This window comes from Schistocerca gregaria, chromosome 11, assembly GCF_023897955.1.
Source record: "Schistocerca gregaria isolate iqSchGreg1 chromosome 11, iqSchGreg1.2, whole genome shotgun sequence".
Taxonomy (NCBI): domain Eukaryota; kingdom Metazoa; phylum Arthropoda; class Insecta; order Orthoptera; family Acrididae; genus Schistocerca; species Schistocerca gregaria.
Window position 1 is genome coordinate 38,830,431 of NC_064930.1, and position 13,793 is coordinate 38,844,223.

Sequence of the window (13,793 nt, forward strand, 5' to 3'; positions counted from 1 at the left end):
TTGTCTAAATCGCTCCAAGCAAAAGTTGGGATGTTTCATTTGAAACGGCACGGCCGATTTCCTTCCCCATCCTTAACACAGTCCGAGCTTTGCACTGTCTCCAATGACCTTGGTGTCGATGGAACGTTAAATCTAATCTTCCTTCCCTCTTCGGATGGGAATGTCATAAAACAGCGTCCATTTGTTAAGCGATTTAAAGAAAACTTTGACGAAGAGTGTAGACTCATAACTCTAACAAGAAAAAAAGGAAAATTAACAAGCTCTCACTGTCAAACGGTTTGTACATGCTAGTTCTGCCTGTAACAAAGGAAAATTACGTCGATGTTATGTCCATGCGCAGATCAGTGCTTCCCACACGGTACAGTGAAGATTTAAAATTCTGAGAAATTTTCATAAGCATTTCTTAAATAACAGCTATTTTAAGTTATGTAGTTGTTATACTAAAATAGTGATAAGTATTTACCAAAGGGATAGAGTAGGTATTCTACCTTAACGTAATTTTCGCATTTTATCTTTCCGATTTTTCCGAACTGCTTATCTCACAGCCCAAGGCAGAGTGCTTTGTCTTGCTGCAATATCTTTGCTTTAGCTGGTTTCTTTCAGTGTGTAGTCAGCTACAAGCTCGTGGTTTAGCGGAAAATTGTATATTCTCCAGGTAATTTTTAAGCGCTTATAAACTGCAAGCTAGAGTAAATGAAGAAAATTGTTTCGAAAGTAAATTAGCGCGGAACTTCATTTCTAACACAATAACAGTTGAGTTTGACGAGTGTAATAGTTCGCGAATATCTTGTGATGACGCTGTGGAAGCTATGTTTGAGGATTCTATTTTTAAATTTTTAATGGGTACATAAGGACGAGATTCCATTCTGTATTTGTGATCACATTATCTATAGTGTGCTTTGTGCAGGTGTAAGAGTTATAAATTTTCAGGTTATGTTCATAACAACTATATACCAGAGTTATTATTAGAGCTTGTTTTTGGCCTGTCCGGTAAAATCGCTACGTGTATCTTTGTCAAAGAAATGGCTTATTTTGTGACGTGTAGTCAGGAGCACTTTGTCCATGCAGTGATCTCCGTCATGTACTTAGAGACTGACGAGAAAAGGTGGACAGTGAAATTCAAACATTCGCTATTAGAGGTGGCAAAAAATAACGTGATAGAAATAACCGGTTACTGAGAAGTAACTGTTACTGCGATAACCGTTCCTCTGATACAGGCAGTTATTTCAATAACTGTCTAGTGTCAACAGTGCCTCGCGCCATCTGTTGACCGAAGATCGTAATACTCTTTCCCGTCAACTCCTCGGAGATTTGGATACGAACGAAGGAGAGGGATAGACCATTTGGAAGGCGTTCTATAGGCCATGGGAAATCTGAGACTGCGCGCCATCTGTTGATAAGAGCTGTGTACTATATCGTGCGCCTTCGTTACTTTTAGCACAATTAAATAAAGTTAATAACCGAGCGGTGGCTGATAGGAACTGCAGTACAGGCATTAACAAGTACGGTTATTCCCTTGAGCCACCGCGTCATATGTCAATTTCGCTTGGACGATTAGTATAAAGAGAGCTACCATAAGGAATTTGAGCGACTATGGAAATAACTCAGAGATCGGTATTTTCCTCTGGTAGTTATCTTTATTGGCTACAATTACAGGTAACCTGGAAGTTGGTAACGGAATAACTTGTGTGTCTGTGCTCCTGACACTGACTCCTGTCTAAGCCCTCGGTGATATTTCATAGACGATAGTTACTGGAGCGAACAAATATTTACGTACTTCTTCGGAAATAGCCGCTGCCCATCGCGAATGACATGTTATTTGTCAGAAAGTATAACATAATACAGTTGAATATAATAATTGTCATTTGTCAGAAGATTGTCAAAATATGTGAATATATTACTGTATCTGCTAATATTTACAGAATTGATACTCTGTCAGAATAAAACACAGTTACGTACTTTTAATAAATTTATCATACACAGAATCCTCCATCTTGACTGTTGCTACCAACTGTTGTCAAATCTGAAATAAAGCAGAATTTTTACATAAGCTGGTCTAACAGTCCCTATTACGATATTCATCTACAGAGTAGGAGGGGTCAACGGAAGCGTCTGATTCCACCTGTCTGCTTTGACGTAAAGGTGTTGTGGTGTGTGAATGTCATTACGGCACGGTGTTTGAGTTGGTTAGTGTGTGTGTGTGTGTGTGTGTGTGTGTGTGTGTGTGTGCAGTGCCGGAATTTGCTGGTGGTATTTTTTTTTCCGAGTTGTGATGTTTTGTGTATTTATGGAGTATTGAATGTGATTTATGTAGGGATGATTGATTTGTGGACTTTTGGGATTGTGGTTTTATTTTTCGCAGTTGTAGGTGTTGGTTTTTTGATATCAGTAGGTGTGGTGGACCTACATAGGTAACCAGAAATGACTGAATCCCATTTTCAGAGTTGTAGGTGTTGATGTTCCAGTATCATCTGAGGTTGGCCTATGTAGGTCAAGGGATATGTCAGATTCCAATTTTCGTACTTCAGGTTGTGGGCATTGGTTTTGTAACCTGTGGTTGACCTATATTGTTCAAGGGAAGTGTCCAATTCCTGCAGATTTTTGTTGGTGTACCAGAATGCTGTATTTTTTTCTTTTTGTTCTTCATTTTGTCTTTTGGGATCTTCGTGTGCTTTATTAGCTTGTCCTCACCCTAAAAACCCCAACTTCCCACAGTTGTCCTGTTGGTTTGATTGTATTTTTAGTGTGAGATGTTACTGTATTATTTATATGTATCTTCACATTTGTTGCCATGTGTATGTAGTGATGTCATAGACACACTTAAAATAGCCATTTCCGGCAAATTGATGACGTCCCAGGTCAAAGCAGACAGGTGGAATCACACTTCTGTATCAAAAAGTCTTTCAAACTTATTGTAAACTGTGCTTTATCTGAAACCGAGTTTTTAATGGTTGCTAACAGTTTATTGGAAATGCATGTTCCTGAATATTGGACCACTTTTGGATCAAGGTGAGTGATTTTAGGGCTTTATGTAGATTGCTGTTCCTATTTCTAGTACTGATTATGTATTGAGCTATTGGTTGGAAATACTTGTAACAAATTTCATTCAGGAATAATTATACTAGGAAGCAGTGGTTAGAATATGAAGTTCCTTGAACAGGTTCCTACATGATGTTCTTGAATTTATACCACAAATGATTTTTATTAGACGCTTTTAGATGCGAAAAACTTTTGCTACGTTTGATGAGTTACCTCATCCTTTCTGAATCTGTTTCCTGTGTAATCATCCATTTACTGCACCCATTAGACGAGTGAAAAATACTGCCTTAGAGCTGTACTTCATGGTAACAACAGAAACAGAGTACCACTGTTCTTATATGATTGCTTTTTTTCAGATTGCAGAACTAAAGCAATGGACCAGGAGCCATCTACATGGATAAAAAAAGAGGAAACGAACGAAGTAAAAACAGAGTTACACTTAATAGTAAGTGGCTTACTTGTATTTTGTAACAGTGTTTCGTTAATTTCTGTGTGCTGTATGGTGCGTGTGTACATAAAATAGATGTCATGCTGCTGGAAACACGAGTAATTCTGTTTACTAAACAACTGATGAACTATCACTCTTAAATATGACATTTTGCAGAGTGCATTGAACCAAGCCTGTTATTAAACCTCAGATAGAATTCAGCAATAGTTTCAATTTAATGTTAAGTAAACATGGAAAACTTTTTTAATGCACAATTCAATTATACTGATAACGTGGTTGCCATAAAGTGGGTATATTCTGCCTTGATACACTTCTTTCAAACAACAGCTTTAATGTGCAACTTAAGAATAACTATGACCACAGTGAATCTTAGCAGTGCCATTAAATTTATAAATGGTATGGCTGCAGTTAATGCATTATTGCAGTGTATCATAGTATGGAATAAGAAATGTAATTTATTGATGTTGAAGTGACATATTCATGTCACTAATCTGAGAAGTAAATTTTGTAGTACTTTTAACATTAGGTGTTGACCTTGAATACGTGAACAAAGTGTAAGGATAACAGTCAGCAGGGTCATTCCATGTCAAGTGGCCTAAGGGTCTCCACTAGACCATCTCCAATTTCCATGAAATTTTTGCATGTTGTACATATAGACCTTACATGTAGCACTGCCAAGTTACAGCTTCATAAGTAGTGTGGTGGCCACCTTTTTGTAAAGGCTCAATTTTTGACATTGTGACTATAGTAAATTTATCAAAGTGGCTCATAAATCTTGTTGTATCAGATTTTGACTCTACTTCATTGCCTTGTATCTACTGAAAGCATTAACTTTCTGAAGCTGGTACTTTAGTTATCTCCAGCGTGTCAGCATGTCATAATGCTCTGAAAGTGGCATCCAGATTGCTCAAACAATAACTGAGTTATCTGAGCTCACTTTATCTGATCAGAAAAAGTTTTTATTTTAGAGGCAGACCAGTTTAACATGCTTCAACAATCAGTCTGAGCCACATTGTTGTGTAGTGAAAAGTGTTCAGAAGTTGTGTGCCTTTTCAACTAAAGTAAAGTGTGTTGTCATTACTGGATAAGCATTGTTTCTCGTTTAGTAAAAATTATTTCAAGGTAGTGGGTTTACTAGGTTATTTAATTTTTTCTGATGTATTCTCAAGGAAGTTCCCGTTACCTATGCAAGGTGTATATGACCCGGGAGGTCCTGTAAAAACCCGGGAATTTTTTAGAATTCCGGGTATTTGTCATTGTTTTTGTTTTCAGTTACATTTTTGTAATTTTGACTGGTAAGAATCGATACTCTAACAAAGGATATTACTGTATCCCGCTACTGCAGAGTAATACTGCAGCAATAATACATGAAGGAGAGAAAAAAAAGGAAATAAAACTTAAACTGCAAAGGAAATGTGCCCTATACAACAAGAAACTGCAGTGCTCATACAAGTGTCTGCCAACAGCAAAATGTATCAAAGGCTTTAGGAAGACTATGCAAGGCTTCGTAACAACAAATTGCTTCCAATGAGTGTGACATCACAACTGTTTACATTAGATTCATTTTAGCAGTTATGAGTGGGATCATGCATATGCCCAGTTGAGTAGTAGCTTCTCCCAATTCATGTGTGCGCAGCAGGCGCAGATCTGGGGGGGGGGGGGGGTCAAATTCATATTCTTCAGGGAGAAATCCTTGTTTCACAAAGCACCTAGCATCCAGCGCACATTAGTCTATCATATTACTTTGAAACGTATCCCTGTCAGTTTTTGAACACATACTAAGTTGATTTCTGAATGAATTGTAAATTGATCTGTGCCTGCATGCATAGTGTACATGATTGTTAGGGGAATCCTTGTCGCATGTGGAAACAAACTTTCCTACAGACAAAAGGGGCTATACGAGCTGAGCGGAGTATGGCTAATTGTGTTTTTGATTGGGTTTGCAAATGATGAGCTTTGTTATAATTACTAGTGAAATCTATAGATTCAAACTACCGGAATGGAAATAAACAAATAACAGGTAAAAATATTACATACAAAAATGACTCTGAGAACAATGAGTTCATCTGAGGTCATCAGTCCCCTAGAACTTATAACTACTTGAACCTAACTAACCTAAGAACATGACACATGTCCATGCCCGAGGCAGGATTCGAACCTGCGGCCGCAGCGGTAGCGGGGTACTAGACTAAAGTGCCTAGAACTGCTCAGCCACTGCAGATGGCGATTACATATTATCTTCTTGATGTATCCAAAAAAATGAAATTTTGACATTTTTTGGCCAGATCGCTATACTAGTAAGGGCCATGTGTACAGTCCCCGGCTAGCAGCCGCTCTAAGTTCTGTTCTGGAAGTAGCATGGAAAACGCGTTGCATTGTATGAACACCTAACAACGCCTAACCGGAGAATAATCGCGGGATAACTAAACCGGTGATTCGGCAGAGTTAGTGAAGTTAACCGGCAAATAAGCTTTGACATTGACAGGAATATTTACAGAATTAGTGATAACAAGACTGTTAGAACGAGGAAGAAGAATGGGGGCATCACATAAATTAGGGAACAAAATTACAATTCAAAGTTTGTATAAAAATTTTGTACTACTACTTTTCAATCTCATGCTTGAGAACTGGAGCGTATGAATGGAGTGTGAAACTATTTCCCAAAGTAAAGCTTTTTGCTTATAGTAGGCCTAATAGGCATTTGGTATTGGTACTTTGTGAGTTGTATTCTGTCGTTAAAAAATGACGGTTTGTGTCAAAAGCCTAGCTTATCTGGTGTGTTACAATTGTTGCAGTATTAGAAAAGCCTATTTTGTTTTATCTAGCAGTGTGTGACAAAATGGATGTAGTCAGACCGAGAAACCACACCAATCTTGGGTCCTATTTGTATTAACAGCTTTTTCAGTATTAGACGACGACATGTTGATTTTTTTTCATGTAGCAAAACATTTGACAAACTTTCTTTCGTAGAAAGGAAAGCATGCCATGTAAAGCTGTAGCAAGATTAGAGAGAAAAAATTCTAGGAGCTAAGGATTGAAGAAATGTGAATTGTCTTGCTTGTCTCATGTCTTTACCGGTTTTATGTATCCTATATTTAATTTTATGTCACACAAAGCAGCAAGTTGTTAGCTGCTAGGGAATAAAGAGTGCAACTTTTCTGAAGTTCATTAAAAAAAAAAAAAAAAAGGGGGACAGTATGTCATATTGACTGACTGTAAGCATGAGAGACGCCACAGGACATTTTAATTTTCACTGTCCTGAATATGGTTTTATGGCATCCATTGCAAAATATACACGTTTCAATTCCACAGAGCGAAATACAGTGAAGTGCAATACGCGAATGCTGTGTGAAGAAGTGTGGCACTGCACTTTGGCACACTTAAGACCAAACAACATGCCTTACATTTCCTCGAACACATGTTTTATGCATTACTCTTCAGAAAGATGCGCTCTACAAAACAAATATATTTTTGAAAATTCGTTTGTTTTCTAGTTTTTGACGTCCGATCTCAAACGCTTGAGGGTGTGGCGGGGGTATTGGCCCAGTTCCAAAGTATTGTAAATTTGGGGCTGATGCACAGAGCAGTCTAAGTTATAGTGGGCATGTGGGTAGTCTCCACGTGATCCATGTATACATCTAGTGGTTTTGCTGTTTCCTCTTCGTTTACTGCTCTCACATCAAATGAAAACAAAACAGATTGCTGTGGTGGGAGGCTATCAAGTGAATTAAAATACATACACATAATTACGGAAGGCCAAAATGTGTTGTTAGTTGCAGATTTTATTTTATTTCCACCTTTCTGACAGTAAAGCATATTTTGCTTTGAAGCTATATTTGTCAATTTGCTAAAGAAATTTTCTTTTATTAATCTTTTCTGCTGAGGCAGACAATATATTTGAAATGATGTGTTTAATTCCGCACACTGTTTGCTGCATCATTTCAAGTGCACATTTTCAACTTGCAACGCGTATGGCATAATGCCATAATAAAGAACCAAACATGAGATAACATAGTACTGGTATTATAAGAAAATTTACATTCCAAAAACTACATTGAAAAGCTAAATATCAGGTCATGGCCCACTTCACTGGGAATCTGGACATACGACTGTGCACTTTAAATGTGCACATTTTAGTATGGGTCACGAAATTCCAATGCTCTTAGAGTATCCTCTGATGTCTTGTTTGTTTTATGACATAATGTAAGATGTTTCAATGTTTTACACTTTCAAATATACGAGCTCCCTATGACATCGTAGTTGCGCAAGGCCGGTGGCACCTGTCATCTGGCGCTCTCTGGCAACTGCACAAATGAACCTATTACTAATAGCTCACATGAAAATACTCCGAATGGTGGTTTGAAAAGTGTTACTTTCAAAGTAAATATCCTTTTACGTAAGTTGAACTATGTGTGAGAATGTACGATGAATTTCTGAAATCAGAGCATTTGAGTCTCATTTAAAAATCAACTCTTTTATGATGAGCCATTTAGATGAATTTCGAGCCCAGAAGACAAAACATTTAAGTCGTTGTTAAAAATTTTGCTGGCACATTTGTGTAACGTATATTACATTGTAATTCACGCATAAAAGACCAACATTATATGTGACATCTTGCTTCTCTTGCAAGTCTGAATCTTATAGACCAATATTATATGTGAAAGCTTTGCTTTTTGTGTAGCAACATGGTGTATATTAATTTAAACCATTAGCTTTTTCTGTTTGTGCATTCGCGCTTCTTAACAGTGATGTCGCTATTGGCTGACTACATCACGTATCCTCAGTTCTGAATACCCGCTGTCATTGGCTGGTGAGATCAGGTGACATGAGCTATGACTGGCTTACAAAAGCGCATTTCAAACTTGGATTTCAAAGCTTCAGAAAGTAACATGCGGTGTTTGGTGGAATTCGAATTTATACTTTCATAATATGAAAATATGCAGTGTACATGTTGCTGGTCATCAAAGATCTTTCCTAAACATGTTGTTTTCCCTGTGTTTAGTTTTCTAAAGTGCTCGGAAATTCTATGACCGTATGTAACCATTCAAAAGAATGATGATACACAGTTCCGAGAGAAAATATATTGTCAGTTACTAGGGAAAAAGTATGTTCGCACTCCTGGGAGGAAGTGTATTTTTAACCAGGAAATCCGGGATCTTTTTCCGTGTCCGCATATACACCCTGCTATGATTGTTTAATATTTTTCAGTTGGAAATATACACCAATTCTATTCTATCTAATATTGAAACAAATGGCAATTGGAAGCATAAATTTAATTGTAGTGTAATGGAAATCGGTGAGGTTTCAGTACTGTGTGTCATTGGTCCTACATATAATTCTGCATGTCAGCTGAAAACATGCACACATCAACGAGGCTTCATTCCAATCGAAGAATTTTCAGTAGAGTAATAGGAATTCGTAACTTTCTGTAGAGATATTGTTGTAATCGTTTTGGTGCAAAGAACCATTCTGTTAAAAAGGGTTTACGGATTGTCAATGTGGAAATGGCAAAACAATTGCAAGCTGTGACTAAGAGCAATGATCAAACCTGGTCCGTAGATCTGTCCAACTTGCAGAAACAATTTTAGCAAAGAAAGCAGAAAAATCACAGGGAACCTCAAACCAGTCAAAAGATGGAGCATATCCATAAGTATCAGTCAATTCAATTCTAACTGCTTTTTGGGTCTCCCCTCTAAAATTTCAGAGAATATCCTAAAGGGATGTGAAAGGTTACGCAAAACGAAAAATAAGTGAAGCTCAACAGGCAATTGCGAATAACATTGCTGCTGCTGGAGGATTAGCCCCAAAAGATTTTCAGACACACAGTACAAGCAAGACATGTCCTGATTGTGAAGATTATGAGCAGCTGATTAAGGAATTGAAAGAGAAGTTGCAATTGTCAAGGCAGCCTGAAAAATTGCAGATACTGACACTAGTACCACAAAGCTGGACTATAAAGGAGACAATGCAAGAATTTGGTGTTTCAGAGAGGTTGGTAAAAGCAGCTAGGAAGTCACAGGCAGAAAATAGTGTACTAACTCTGCCAAAGAACAAGTGTGGCAAGATGATTTCAGATGCCATAAAAGAGAGAATGGTAACATTTTTTCAGAATGAAGAATTTAGTCAAATTTGTCCAGGTAAAAAGACTATGTATCAATTAGAATATAAGGAAAACAAAGATTCCAAGACTTACCAAGCGGGAAAGTGCCGGCAGACAGGCAAATGAACAAAACACACACACAGAATTACGAGCTTTCGCAACTGGCAGTTGCTTCGTCAGGAAAGAGGGAAGGAGAGGGAAAAATGAAAGGATGTGGGTTTCCCTCTCCTTCCCTCTTTCCTGACGAAGCAACTGCCAGTTGCGAAAGCTCGTAATTCTGTGTGTGTGTTTGTGTGTTTTGTTCATGTGCCTGTCTGCCGGCGCTTTCCCGCTTGGTAAGTCTTGGAATCTTTGTTTTTAATATATTTTTCCCATGTGGAAGTTTCTTTCTGTTTTATTTAGAATATAAGGAAAGATAGTTTTGATGCAAAAATACCTTCTTCTGAATAAGTTGGGAGAAATATTTGTTGCATATCAACTTCAGCATAGGCCTGAAATTGGATTTGGCAAATTTTGTGAATTGAGACTAAAATCGTGCATTGCTGTGGGTGCTGCAGGAACCCACTCAGTTTCTGGTTGCACTTTACACCAAACTGTGAAACTGATGTTTGCAAGCACTCCAATTAAATAAGATTATAAGAGTCTAACTACTAAAACAGTGTGTGATTTGGAATCCAGACTGCATGCTTCTTCCCCGTGAAATCTGTCCAGGAGAAGAACTACTTGAACAGTTTTTAGAAATTAGCTTTGAAGACAGTGATCTAGATACCATTGAGTTCAAACAGTGGGTGCACACTGATAGATACATTAGAAACAAAGCAGATGACCACTGAGAATTTTATTGAAGATCTGATTTCAAAATTTGACAAACTTTCCACCCAGCACCAGAGCAAGCACCTAAAATGCATAAAAGAAAACTGTAAGCCAACTGAAATGATCATATTAATGGACTCTGCTGGAAATTATCCCTTAATTGTCCAGGATGCAATTCAAGGTTTTCACTGGAATAACAGCCAAGCAACTTTACACCTATTTGTTGTGTACTTCAGAAATAACTTGGACATCAGCAGCATCAGCTACTGTATAAGTGACAGTCTGAAACATAATGAATTTGCTGTAAATGCTTTTATAGTGAAATTAATAGAAGATCTCAAGTGTCTCCTTGGAAAAATGACACACATTTACTACTTCAGTGATGGGTCAGCAATGCAGCACGAAAACTTCTAAAGTTTTCTGAATCTCTGCCACCATCAGAATGACTTTGGAATCTCAGGTGAATGGAACTTTCCTGCTACAAGCCACAGAAAATTTTCAAGTGATAGAATTGGAGGAACAGTGAAGTGTGTGGCAGCAAGAGCAAGCCTTCAAAAACCAACTGATGACCAGATTTTGACACCAACTGACTTGTAATTTCTAAGACTTTCCCGGCAATTTGTTGACATCTCGTAAAATCGGGTGTACTGCCGGTGGTCCGCGTCTTCCCAACACGATATTTCGACGATGTAACTCGGCGTCTTCCCTTGAGGGAACACCTGATGAAGACGCCAAGTTACGACGTCGAAATATCGTGTTGGGATGACGTGGACCACCGGCAGTACACCAGATTCTACGAGATGTCACCAATTGACTTGTTTAAATACTGTACAAAGAATATCAGAGGAATCCAATTCATTTTTGCTTCAAAAGAACAAACTGAAACATTAAAAACTGAGCAGGAAGCAAGGTTAAAAAATGGCTGCACAGTGTCAGGAACAACATACAATCGCCATTGTGTGCCACTAAATGAAAAGCAAGTTTGTATTAGAAGAGTGTTCAATGATACAAACTTTTTTGTTGCAAATGTTGACCAAAGCGTTTCATTCAGAAATACTAAAGCCTGAAAACTGGACCAATACATCGCCTGTATATATGATGGAAAATTGTGGATTGGTAATGTGTCCAAAGTTTCAGAAGAAGGAAAATGTTTGTCATTTTCATGCACCCCAATGGACCTGCACATTCATTCTATTGGCCAGCTTGGCAGGATGCTTGTTGATTTCCAAAGCAACACATTATTTCTGTCATTTCAGTTCCATCAGCAACAAGAATGGGTTGACATTATAGCTTGTTAGAATCAACTGTAATTTGTATTAGTAACAAATTTCAGCAAATGAATTAATAAGAACTGAAATATTTGGCTTGGGAACCATAAAGAGTACAACTGGTACATGTATTTTTTAATGTAATATAAATGTGAATTTATTTGGTACAACAAGATTTATAGAACACTTTGATAGCACACAATGATGAATTTACCATAGTTTGACCCTTTGTACTAAAATGAAGCTATTGTACCCAAAAAGTTGAACAGGATCACAAAGATTGAGCACAACAGGTCTCTTACATCCTGAACAGTGGTAAAACAAAGTTGATCATTTATTCATTTCAGTTGCAGTGAAAAAAACGAGCCTCTATGAAAAGGTGGCTGGTGGCCCCACCATACTATTTATTAAGCTGTAATTTGGCAGTGCTTCATGTAAGCTCTGTATGTACATCCTGTAAAAATCTCATAAAATTGGAGATGGGCAAGTGGGGAACTTGTCTAAATTTAGGCCACTTGACATGGAATGACCCAATAGTAAATTTAAATTTCAGACAAATACCACATGAAAACAGAAATTGTTATACAGCCTGTATCTGCAGAATGAATTTATATGTTGGCAGTGAAGTTTTCATGAAGCAATGGTATTACACATGAAATATTGACAGGTTTGTTCATAACCACTTTGTGTTTGCTGCACATTGTCACACAAATTTTTTGTGAAACTGCCAGAATGTTAGTTACTGGTGTAAATAATCTTATATACACATGTCACTTGGAATCTGATACAGTGCAGCTATTTGTAGGGTATTCAGCTATTAGCAGGAAAACAGATTCACTTGGTGCCACTAGTACTTTCATTCTGCCTACCAGAATTGAGGGTCCTGACACAATCGTGCAAACTACTTGTGTACTGTCTGTGCTGAACAAGTCTGCTTCAACACCCATCTTGGGTGTAACTGCAGAAGTACTGTGATAGCATTAATGCAGCATTTGCCTTTGAATATATGTGAGTGCTTCATTATAGTTCGTAGGAACTATGTGATCAACTTGCAATTCATTTGTCGAGGAGTATCACAACAGTAATACTGAACCATCACTGCAAGGAAACGATAGGAAAGTAAATATACTAAATTTTATTAAATACAGTAAAAGAGTGGTTAGACCCAACATAGTTAAAGCCTTGGCTTTCACCCCTGACACAATGATGGTTTGGCATACAGAATGATATGTATGCACAACACGCATCATGTAAATGAAAAGCAATTTGAAGAGTCATTGACCATGAACCTGAACCTGAGAACTATTCAAAGGTTACAAGTTTAAAATGTGTTTCTAGACCCCCCCCCCCCCCTTCCCCCTAGTAATATTGGTTGAATGAGAGACTGATCCATAGTGGAGCTCAAGGCCTAGCCTAGGTTGAAAGGTGGCAGTGTGGCTGTGAGAGGACAAAGCCTTGCTATGTGAAAGCCAAGTAAAGGATGTGGTAACAAATTGACCAGTAGCACAGCCTAATGTCTACCAAAAAATCCAATCTGTGCCCAGAATGTAACTTTTAACTAAGAAGTCTTCTTTTATGTTGTGTGGTGTGTTAGTGGGACTGAACTTTCCTATGACCTTAACAGATGCATGTAGACATTATGTTAGTTGAAAGCCACCTTCTTGGTCACATTAATAAACTTTGTTTTGAAATGCTGTATATTTTGGGCATGAGCACATGCTGGAAAGTAATGGTGCACAATTTTTATTTGAAAATTATTGAAGCATCTTAATTAATACAAACTTTATTAACATATTACATCTTTATTTGTAGTGTTTAAATATTTATTTCAAACATAGTCACAATGGCACTGAACACCTTTCTCCCAATGAGACACCAGGTTGTTGGTGTCATCACTGTCGAATGTTTGACTTTGTTGGCAGACCCATAGCCTCATCTCTGCTCACACCAATTCACCACTATCAAAGTGAAGTTAAAAAAAGAATGGCTCTGAGCACTATATGACTTAACATCTGAGGTCATCAGTCCCCTAGAACTTAGAGCTACTTAAACCTAACTAACCTAAGGACGTCAGACACATCCATGCCTGAGGCAAGATTTGAACCTGGGACCATATCGGATGCAC

The 13,793-nt window shown here is 37.8% G+C and overlaps 1 protein-coding gene across 1 annotated transcript in view; it reads left to right on the top strand.

Moving 5' to 3' along the window:
* Positions 1-578: 578 nt before the first annotated feature.
* The window catches only part of LOC126295175 (zinc finger protein 723-like), a 92,363-nt gene continuing 79,148 nt past the window's right edge, over positions 579-13,793 (top strand). Inside the window, exons 1-2 of the mRNA XM_049987481.1 lie at positions 579-655; positions 3,396-3,484. Coding sequence (XP_049843438.1) covers positions 3,413-3,484 — 72 coding nt within the window. The 5' untranslated portion in view covers positions 579-655; positions 3,396-3,412. The remainder of the gene's footprint in view (positions 656-3,395; positions 3,485-13,793) is intronic.